This window comes from Heterodontus francisci, chromosome 30 (assembly GCF_036365525.1).
Source record: "Heterodontus francisci isolate sHetFra1 chromosome 30, sHetFra1.hap1, whole genome shotgun sequence".
Lineage (NCBI taxonomy): Eukaryota > Metazoa > Chordata > Chondrichthyes > Heterodontiformes > Heterodontidae > Heterodontus > Heterodontus francisci.
This window is the reverse complement of record NC_090400.1, coordinates 46,945,272-46,957,162: the sequence shown is the minus strand read 5'-3', so window position 1 is coordinate 46,957,162 and position 11,891 is coordinate 46,945,272. Positions and strand designations below refer to the sequence as shown.

At 40.7% G+C, this 11,891-nt stretch overlaps 1 protein-coding gene across 4 annotated transcripts in view; it reads right to left on the bottom strand.

Annotated features, from left to right (window-relative positions):
• Positions 1–1,792: 1,792 nt before the first annotated feature.
• The window catches only part of cuedc1b (CUE domain containing 1b), a 171,188-nt gene continuing 161,089 nt past the window's right edge, over positions 1,793–11,891 (bottom strand). For all 4 annotated transcript variants that reach the window (XM_068010503.1, XM_068010502.1, XM_068010505.1 and 1 more), the window contains one exon: positions 1,793–10,929. In XM_068010503.1, the coding sequence (XP_067866604.1) occupies position 10,929 (1 nt within the window). In that variant the 3' untranslated portion in view covers positions 1,793–10,928. The remainder of the gene's footprint in view (positions 10,930–11,891) is intronic.

Genomic DNA, 11,891 nt, shown 5'->3' with positions numbered 1-11,891 from the left:
GGACAATTGAACTGATTGAAATTCAGAACACAGCTCCTGTCAGTGTGAGAGCATGAGTGTGTGAAAGTAAAACAGAAAAACGATTCCTGTGTTTGTGGGACAGCACGTGTATATGTAACTGTGTGATTTTCAATATTTTGAGATAAGCAGCAATCATGAAAAGTTTTCTTTAATTTTGTTTTTTACATGAAATTGGCATCTTACAGGCCATTAAGAGAATTTGTGGTCCATTTTAAAACCAGGTGAATGTGAGAAGAATACTAATCGCAGTCATTTTCTACAATAGTTGCTTGGACAGCATCGAAACAACAAATTAATCTGCCGCATTTGGATTCATGCAATAAGACAGTAATAAGCCTGAACCAGCTGCCCATATTTCTGTTGAGAGATGTGCAGAAGAATTTGTTTGGATTCAAAAGCTGTGGCAAGAGAATTTATTGTACTTCACCAATGCACATTATCAAGGTCATTCTAATTGCAAGAAACTTTTCTTCATATCAAAGTAATCTTGCTGTTTTGTTAATTAACAGAGAAAGCTGGACATGCACAGGTCGGTCACCATCTGGATAGAGTTGTCGACTCTGGTTTTCCGCACGTTTCCTCATATGGACCAGGTGTATTATTCCACAAATAGATTACATCATGAGCCTTTCACAGTGGGAGGTGTGTGCTGAGGGGAACCTCATCGTCGTTGCACAATGTGGTACAACTTTATCTCAATATCTTGTGCTACAAAGAGGAAGCTCCAACTTGATCCCTTGGTTCTTTTTGAATCTCCTCAAGTTGTACCATTACCACCTTACATAGACACCCAAGTCCCATGAGAAATTTGCCAGGTAACCTTTTTCGATATCTTTCCAACCCCTATCTCTTCCCTCCAACGTATAATCCAGTCACTTCCTGGATTTTACTCTTTCCAACCCTGTCCTTCACCTCAGTTTTTCAGTAATTAAGGCTGATTCCATCAGTAAAGTGTATAACTGAGCCACACTGACAAGAAGATCGGCGGTATATTTCTCAGCCGGCACCAAGTTAACTGACCGTAGCTGAGGGTGGCAGATGGAGAGTTATAATCGACCAGAGTGCTACTGATCTAGGGAGGGAAGAATGCATTGAAGGGTTCCTGCCCCTGATCACTATTCAGTGACCCATGCCAGAAAGTAAAAATGTGGAGTAGCTATCTCTCCAGGGACATTGGGCAAGGCTTGGATATATTGGCTCCTACAGCATACAAAATTCTTACAGGGCTCGACAGGGTAGATGCAGGAAGGATATTTCTCCTCGCTGGGGGGGGAAAAGGGGTCTTGAACCAAGGAACACAGTCTCAGAATAAGGTCATTTAGGACTGAGATGAGGAGGAATTTCTTCACTCAGAAGGTGGGGAATCTTTGGAATTCTCTACCCCAGAGAGCTACGGGGGCTCAGTCATTCAAGACACAGGTCAATAGATTTCTAGATATTAAAAGATATCAAGGGTTATGGGGATAGTGTGGGAAAATGGCACTGAGAGCAGGCTCGAGGGGCCGAATGGCCTACTCCTGTGTGCTTATGTTCCTACGGTCAAATAGCCCACAAACTCTCAGTTTCGAGGTTTACAGATGAAGACTGGGCACTTGTGTGAATAACCATAAAGCAGCCATATCACAGCGATGAGTCAGTGTCTTCAGGAATGGTGAGAACATTAAAGCTGTGTCTAGATTAAGATGATTTATTTCACTTTGCCGGGACCCTGACTGTCAAAGAACAAACACTGTTGTTTAACAAAGGTGTGGAGAGTACAACACAAGTTTATTATAATTGAAGATCACTATTAACAAACAAAACATCATTAGGTTTATTAAGAAAAAAAAATCAGATATGGAAACATTCTCTAAGATACCAACATCACAAACTCAATCATTTTAAAACCTCTTTATACTTCACATACTTTTTTGTACATTAATGTAGGAGCAACAGGCATATAATATGGTCATAAGTTCACATCTTCCATGTATATTTTAATATTCAAATACAAATTTATGATTTTTGTTGTTAAAAGATTTTCCTTTAACTCTTACCACTCCTGGCAGAAGCAGATTGAAACTCAAGGCTTTATATTTAAGATACCTTTTCTTTTGAAAAGGTTCATTCAAGAAATGCTGTTTATAACCATGAGGATAACTTTGACCAAAATCAGACTATTTATCCCATTTCCCCATGGGTCATCTGAAGGCAAATCACAAATCACTATAACTTCAAACCCAAGACACTGGCAAGAAATTTAACTTAACAAAAAGGTTAAATCTACAGAGGTAACTGATTCAGAACATATCAGCATTTACAACAAATCCTCAAACAGATGAGCATTTCAAGAGTTGTTTATAGGAGGGGAAAGAGATGAAAGAGATGTAGTACGATGATGGAAAGGAGGGGAGTACACTGTTGAAGTAAAAGGTTATATGAGGCTTTAGAAAGAAAGGAGCGATGGGGCCGCAGAGAGAGTTGAAAGACTGAGGGCTAGCCTACGGTGGAGTGCAGGAAGCAGGCAACAAGCAGTAAACCACAGAAGTGAGGTAAACAATTAATCCCTGAATTTATCAGAGAATGAAAGTTCCCTACCCCTCTGTGCCCGGAATGCTCATGTTCCTCCAGCATGAGATGTATGTCTGTGCGTGTATGTGTATCTGTGCCTTTGACTCAGTGAGTGTATTGCATGCTTGAGTGTGCGTGTGAATTATAGAATGGTTACAGCACAGAAGGAATCTATTCAGCCAGTGTGTCCGTGCTGGCTGACTGCAAGAGCAACTCACCTAGTCCCGCTCCCCCGCTTTTTCCCTGTAGCCCTGCAAATTTCTTTTCTCTTCAGATAATTATCCAATTCCCTTTTGAAAGCCACGATTGAATCTGCCTCCATCATACTCTCAGGCAGTGCATTCTAGATCTTAAGAGTGCTTGAGTGCGCATATGTGAGTGTATGCATGCGTGAATGTGCATGAGTGTATGCATGTCTGCATGTGCAAGAGTGTATGCATGTCTGCATGTGCAAGAGTGTATGCATGTTTGAATGTGCAGGAGTGTATGCATGTTTGAATGTGCAGGAGTGTATGCATGTTTAAATACGAGTGCATGCATGTTTGAGTGTGAATGTTTGTGTGCAAGTGGATGCGTGCTTATTACAGAAAATGAGCAACACATCATAGTATCACTACCTTCCCACGACACTGTGGGGATGAACAAGGTAACGGGCAGCCCATGTGGAAGGCAGTGCCTCAGACTGATATTAGAATTGAGCAAAATTTAAAAACTGTAAGGCAAGCTCCCAGTCGTGTCACATTGACACCCCTCAGTAACAGCTATTCACTTTATAAATGGTCATTAGATTCGTGCAGTCATGGGCCAAACAGTTACATTTCCCATCTCATGAACATTACTTTATTTTTACAGTAATATGATCTCCAGCAATATACACAAACCAGCGGGTTTTACCCATTAGTCAAGTTTCAGGTTCATTTATCACAATCATTCTGCACAGCCTTTAAAATCTTGGTTTAAAAACACTGTCACCAGTAAAAACTTAACCCACAAAATTAGAAATTTTTCACAAAATTTCTGAATGCATATATAACTTCATAAATGTGTTTGAACAGAGAGTCACCAGGACGCCAAGGAGTGATATGCAGCTCTGAATACATTATCCTCAAATTGGCATCAATCTACATGTAGGTTTAAATATTGTGCCCCCAAGGCTCAGTGAGCAGGTGCCAAGCTTTGAATATGACACCTCCTGGATGGTCTGGAGCTCTGCACAAGATTCAATACAATTAATATTTAATCCAAGACCAGATAGAGTGCTTCCAAAAATTCACAGTCCTTTTACTGGGTTTGAATACAATTTCTCCAAAAGGGAATAAATCTGTATCCAGGTTGGAATACAATCTCTCTAGGACAGCATGATTTAAATATATTATCTAGTCCTAAGTCATTTCTCAGTTATAAGAACAAAAAGATTCCTGAACGAATGGCCATCCCAGTCACAGAATCTGACAGATTGAGTTTTCCATGACTGCAGTTATACCCGTTTAGTATGTTATGGGACTGAAATAGTCTCCCACACTGTGGAGCAGCCTCCGCATTTCTCACCAAAACCAATAAACAGCCAAAGCCAGGTTCACTAATATAAAAATAATGGATTCTCCACTCAGGGTTCAAAAGCAGCACTGCAATAGCAGGGATAACCGCTTTGTAACAGTCACTGTTAATGTACTGTGTAACATTTTGACTTGGAGCTCCCAGCAGGGAGCTGCACCTGCCCAGACTGCACATCAGAAACACGATCGTGAGCGCCAAATGGGAAAATAGCCTCTTAAATGTCTATAAAAGCTGGCTTCCCTCCCTAAACCTCTCTCTCTCTTCCTCTCAAGATGCTCCTAAAAACCTCCCTCTTTGATTAAGCTTTTCGTCATCTTTCCTGATTTCTCCTTCCATGGCTTGGTGTCAAAAATGTTGTTATTGATATCACTTTTGTTACGGGCCTTGGGACATGTTACTGTGTTAAATGTGCTATATACATATAAAGTTGCTGTTCCTTTATAGATAGGCTTCATTATGTCAGAGATAGCACAAAACTTAGAACTGAGTGCCCCAGGGCAAGGATAATCCTACAAACAAGCATAATACTTCAAAGGATGCTAGAAACTTGTAGTTTAAGGTTTCATTTCTATTTTGCTCTTATTAGACAATCAATAAAATGCCTTTGCTGTGTGACATTCTGTGACTGACAAACACATACATTCAAAGACTGAACACACTCTCTTCAAAGGTGCAATTGCACAGCAAACAAAAGGGGAAAGACAGTGCCTACTGAATAGGACCTTACCAATTACAATCGACAGGAATGGATTATCACTGATTAGTCAATTTGCCAGCGAACGATTCGGTCAATTATTTAGGGCCACGGATTGAAATTTGCTTTGTCCAGGAATAACCTTAAAAAAAGAGCCCTGAATGAGGTGGGGTTTGTTTCGAATGAAGTCAGATCATAACTGGGTATCATTTGAAGCAGCAGATTGGAGACTATCCCACATTTATGAGGGTTTAAAGGTCGCCAAGCAGGGGAGAGTGTGAAGCATCTGACAAATTCTCAACTAGATTCTTAAAACTTATTTTTAGTGGAGGCACTCGTGTAAATACCCACTTTGCTTACATATTTTATCCCTTTCCTTTGTCCACTTGCAGCTTCGAGAGCAGGCTCATGACCTGCACTAGACCTCTGCCAAGTCTCCCTGTATACAGCTGCAAATTATGACTATCTCCTCCAATTTTTCCCCCTTCTCCGCTGAGAGATGCCACAGCTCTACCCAATGCTCTACCCTACACTGCTTGTATCTAGAAATGATGAGGTCAGAGCTTAAACCTCCATCCATTCCTGCTCAATACAATGAACATGAGCGTGATGACAGATCCCCACCACAACCCAGTTGTGGTTCCCAGTTGATGGCTTTCCAAACTGTAGGGTACATCAAGAAAAAAGCCTAAAGGAACATCCCTCGGTTTGTCAACCCTCCAGCATTGCCATGGAGTCTCCAGGAATTAAAGATTAATCTCCAGGACACTGCCACTAAAAAACTCTGGGGAGAAAAAATCAGAGGGGCATTTAAAAAAAAGTGTGTTCTTTTTTCATTTCCTTTGAACAGTTTAGTCTTTTAGTTGTAAAAATACTGGAGATGTGAGTGGGGAAAGGCTGTTTAACTTGGTGTTTGGGCGTGGGGGGGGTTGGAAGTCGTGATGAAATCTCCAGTGATACATTTGAGCAGAGCTGACAACCCTATACATCCCTGTTGTGTAGATTCTGTTTGCATCAACCCTGCCACTGCTCAGTTTATTCATTTGTTCTAACCTATCTGGTACAACAAGGCTCCATTGCACTCAAAAATTATTCATTTATAAATTTATCCCAGTTATGACTCAATGCCACATTTAAAATGGAAAATGCAAAATTAATGAGGCTGTAGACGAGCTGTTTAATATTTATGATATGTAACCTTACCCAGAAACACTTGACCCAGACATGCTGAGACATGCAATGTTACTGAAACCCTTCCTGTAGATAAAAATGATGTATTATAGATTACAGGAAAATGTTACAGTAACTTTAATTATCAGAATAGTCAACACGCATTTGAATATTCTTGGTTATTCTGTTGGCACAGGAGCCTGGCACAGCTGTAGATGTGGGTGCTCCTGCAATTATCCATGCAGCAAGTTTGCAATCTTGGCCAAGAGCTCGGCACCATCGTTGAAGGAAAGTTGGATGGCACATCAACGGATGGCCCTATGGTCTGGTGAAACCATTAGTGGGCAGTCAGAAACACTGTTGGCAGAGCTTGCACGTGGCATAAGAGAAGGAAAACAAACCTCTAAAAAAGGATGAATCAGTAACCAAACTAATCGACTGGCACAGCCCTGGAAAAGCAAACTTCAAACATAACCTCATGTAAGCCAGAACTCAGCGCTGTACCAAAAGCTGCCTGACAAGCAGAGTGAAGGAGTTGGAGAACATTCCCCAACACACATTGTGCATAACAGAACTGCTTTAAATTATTTTGTTCAGGGAATGTGTGACCATTAGATGCATTACAAAAAATGTGGATCAAACATGCTTTAAAGACCCGACAAATTCCAACATTTCAATGAGCACCATAAAGTGGTTGAAGCAGCAGCATCCTCTTTTCTTGACCTGTAAAGGCTGCAACATTTCACCACCTAGTTTTCCAGATTCTTTTCCACGGGTGCTCCTTTTCCTGCAGCCTGTCCCTTGTGCTAGCTTTTCCCAGTGATGAGAACTTTGAAACACTTCATGCAATTCATTCCAATTGCTTCATGCCAAGATTTCAGACCTGATTCGCACCTGCGCTTGGCCCAATTCCACTGAACCTACGTGCAGGATTTCTGCAGGTTCCAAAAATAGGAAGGGAGAGGTATCTTGGGCAGTCTTGATCCTTCTGGTGTGGGGCAAACATGGCTGCAAACCAATAGTCAATCCTTTTTCTAACCACCAGCATTCTGGCACTTGTGCTCCTTCTTGGCTCGATGGCAAAGACACCTTTTCTGCTGCCCCTTTCCCTATTTGCAGAATCCTGCCCGAATACTTAAAAAAGAACTTGTGCACTCATGTTGGGTCCATCAGCTTTCAACATTGATTGAGCCCAATGGCACAATTTCCATTCATTAACCACCCCTTTTAATCATTATGTTTTGACTATTTGATCTCCATTCCCACTTCATATTCCTGCAAGGTACCTGATGACCATAGACATCGCCAATACTGCCCTGTGGTCAATCAGTAAGGTGCATTAAAGCACAAAGCCCAAGGTGGAATCCTTGACAAATTCCTCTCTTGTCCCATTTGGCAGTCACCTTGGTGGTTAACACAAACAAACTGGTATCTTACTAATTTGGGGAAGATGTCTGGACACAAGGGTCAGTTAAACTTAGGAGCAAAACCCCAGATTCCAAGTCTATGGTGTCACACCATAAGATGGTGCACCATCAAGTTAACTAGAATCCTTACATTTAAATCAAACAACAGCCTCTACATACCAGCAAAGGGAATACTGTTCCTGCTTCACACTGCAATTTAACAGATTTAACTAGAAGACAACTACCATATATTTCACCCGACGCAACATGACAGTTTGTGTACTGCAATTCATCTGTAGGTTTCTAGTTGTGTTGATACTGGGAAGAAGCCACTTTTTTTTTTTAAAACAACATGCAATCTGAATCTCATAGTTCACTAAATACCCTGAATGATTACAAACAGACTCCATGCTGTAAATTTACACCAGGCAAAACCTTCCTGCATCACATTTTAAAAAAAAAAAACTCCCGACCGCAAAACATTCTCCCCCCTCATAACATACTGAACACACTTGAGCATCAATGATACATTAAAACCAGGTCATACTGGGGGCCAGTACAGATACAGTACTGTCAAATTCTGAATATGATGCAATGGTAAAATACAGTAGGGTGTTACTTAGAGGTAGAAGATGGGTCATGTACTAGGAAGGAAACTCCAGGCTGTGACTGATTTCCTGTAGATTCTTGAATGCATATTTTATTTGGCAAAACTATGCAGCTCTTAGCTTACTTTTTTTCCTCCAGTTAGCACTCATACTACTGGATGCATCAGAGATAAGCCTCACAGAAGCTTGTTCAGTGTTACACTGACAGTGAAGGATAAAAATGGCCTGATGGTTGTTGCAGTCGTTTAACGTTGCCTGCACCGATGACTCTCCTACATCCAGACCAAAGACAGGCATTAGAAGCCATCCTACGTTCAGTTGTTTGAGGCTCCTTCATGAACATTTGTCGGTGTCTGGGCTTCCCCTGTGGTGCAGGTGACTCCAGCTGAGTAAGAAGTTAAGAATAGGGCACAGGGCAGGAAATAGTTCCCATTCCTGATTCACAAAGTGGAGGCTCCTTTCCAACAATGGAGTTAGTAATTTTCTTTCCCCCATGTTGCAAAGCTGCTACCATCAGCTTACAAAGGACTCCCACTGTGTAATGGAGCAGATATTTTATTAGTAAGCCACTCTGAACTAGACACTACCCCTGAGCGGGTCAGAGAGAGGAGCTTGACTGCAAGCAGTAGTCCAGGTCAGGCACTGCGTAAAACTTGAATAGGTCCCAAAAGCGGTGCCAGTTAATCATGTGTCTTTATAGTTGATCTAATCTGTCTGAATTCATATCATGTTGTACTGCTGTCTTGTCCAGTTTCATTCCAGTTTTGCAAATGTAACAGATGTAATTTGGTTTGGAAAAGACTTCTCCCCCACTTCTCTTTCACTCAAATGGGAAACAGCAGACTTGACAGATAGTAGTAGTCTTGTGAACATGGAAAATCTTCCCTGTGAATTCCCTTAACATTTAATTGTTAAATGATTAAAAATAAATGAATGAATTTGCCTCCAGTCTCCCAAATTTATTAAACAGCTTTTTATTATATGTTGCTCTGAATAGCTTCCTTCATGTGGGTATACTGATGGGAGGGTGGCCTGGGATTTAAACTCATGCAGTTCTGGTTAAGAGTTGCCCAATAGACCATTTCATGTACAAGCCTCTCCTGTCAAGGAAACTATTTAGTGCTTGGTTCCATAGACATTATAGCATAAGTGATATTCTGGGTAAAGCGGTGACTTTCAATGACATTCCATCTAATGCAAGCTCCTAAAGGTTAGACATGATACCGCAGGAACTAACAGTTGGCAGGGGGGTGAGACTGGATATGCAGATATCTTTCATGTGTTCTCTGTAGTTTCCTCAATGTGTGCTGTAATATTCATGCACAAAATCTTCTTTAAAGAGCCCTTTCATCACTGTGGACTTCCATTTCTTTAACATTATTGTCTTTGAAATAGCAAGTGTTCCTTTGGTCACTTTGCATACTAACATTATAAACGTCTTTGCGAAGATTTCGCTCACAATTTCAAACAGGAGAAATCCTCATAGGTGCATTTATGTCTTCACAAAGCAACCAGAGGAATTCATTTCTAAGCATTTCAATTCTTTGTCCTCCTAATTCTCTTTTTAATGGTGAAAAAACAGACAAATGATCTATCGTCAGACTCTTGCCTGAACTGCTCAGTCACGAGCTGCAAGACTGCCTCTCCATTGCTGTTAGGAAGATGCGCTTCTTAAACTTAACTCCTCCCCAAAAGCAGCAGCACCTGGCCTACCTGTGCACACTTGGCCATTATGTTTTTGGTTCAATCAAAATAATTTCACATCTGTCTGCCCATTACATGACCAAAGGAAGTGAACAAAAGGGGAGCATTCAATGGGAATATGAGCAAAAATGATCATCAACGAATAGTCAGGTAAGAAAAACACTTACGGGGGAAACAGAACCAAATGGAATTTCTGCCATATTGTTTGCTTTTTCATACCGAGGGCTGGGTGATGAAAGGGTTAAACAGAGTGTTGAAGCATTACCAGATTTCTGATCTGTTTAAATTCCTGGGTGGGTTATTTTCCTCACGGCACACACCTCTACAATACTGGCAATTGGGCACTGTATACTGTGGTACATATACTGTACGGTCAAAAGCTCCGTCACGGTGAGCTGCAGTGAAATGTTTTAACATTTGTACTGGACAAGATATCCGGCTCGTAAATGACAGTTCCAGCTGAGCATCCACTTGATGTTTTTGCAGTGGTAGGATTGTGACTGGACTTTGCAAAGGCCTCAAAAGCTCCATACCCATCAATATTCATCACAACAATCAAATGCTTCTTCACTTCAGTCCATCCCTGTTGCGCTATAATCTATTATTTCTTAAAAAAATATACAAAAAGGAAAAACAAACTGGCCCAGTAATTACAACAGAAACATTTACATAATTGGACATGTTCGGGCCTATTGAAAGGGCCTGTTAATTAATACATTATATCATTAGGCACATAACAGCCAAAAAGGGACATCATTTGACAATGAACTAAAGAATTATGCTGCCTACTTTAATCAGACAGCAGTTCAAATGGAATACAATTCTATGCCTGGAGTAGGCCTCTTCTATCAAAAAATATTGTAATACAAGGTTATAGTTAAAAACTAGGCTCGGCCCTCTACTAGTTGTTCTTACCATTGAGAGTCAGGGTTAGGACTATGGCAAGGTCCAGATGGAAAGATCTAGACATCTATAACTTGAGAATTACACAGAATTAAAGATAAAAATGTGAACACACCCAAACCCTTGACTTACAATGGTGATGGATGGGTATCTCTTGATTTTTTCCCCCCATTTAATTGTGCCTTATCCAATACAGAAATTATTAAAAAGCAGATGAAGAAATGTACATTAACTGTCGCCAACTTCATCTGTGAAGACTAATAGTCCTTTTGTGTAATCACTGAACCCAGCTCCTTAGGCAGAAAGGTGTCACGATCTGTGGGAAAAGGCAACAGAAAACGTGGTCAAATGGCTAAACCATGTGAAGGTATAATTTACCTCGGGAGATTTACTTTCAAACAGAGCAAAAGGCAAGCAGAGAGAAAGGAATTCAATTTGGGGGTTTAATAATGCTAGTTAAGAGCTAGAGTTCCCAACAGTATCCGCGTTCATGTGGTTTGCAGAGAAACTATGTAACTGCACCCGTCACGTGACCATGTTTGACCCTATAGCATCAGTTATCTGTGAAACAAGATAGGCTGGAAGGAGAGCTCAGAGAGAGATAGAGAAGGGCGACTGATTGCTCGGTTATTAAATTCAACAATTCCTTTTTGAGAAAGTGATCAAAAAGATGATATCAATGAAGAATCTGTGATTGGCCTATGCTAAGCTTTGGTTTTAAAAGTCTGTAGAATTGTAAGAGGATAGAAAGACTCAGGAAGGTATGGAGCTGCGCAATTTTGAGATGCCAAGAAAGAATGAATTACAGCAGGAAACTGTAGGAGCAATGCTTAATTACAGCACAATAAGGATGTGGGTAAGCTAGCATGAAAAACACACGCCCATCTCAAAAAGAGAAACACAATTTCTAGCAGGTTTGAAGAAAATCTATCCAAGCAACATTAACGCAACAAAACTGCGTAAGGAAGGCAGGGCGTACTTCCACTGTAGAACGGTTCATGATTAAAATGTGTGAGTTAGTTCTCTATCCCATTAGGAGGACCTGCCATTTATTCACAACTGTCTAACCAGTTGATATGAAGGAACCCAGTCAGTAAGTACAGACCAGCATCTTCCCTAATCCTGGGTAACAATCCCAGACTGCCCATTAATGAAATACATTCAACATGAGATAAATGTTAAGTATCTCTTCAAATTACTAGAGCTTTCCGGGTGTGGGTAAAGTTTGTAGAATCCCTTAACTTTTAATAAACCCATTTCAGGAGTATATTAAAGTGT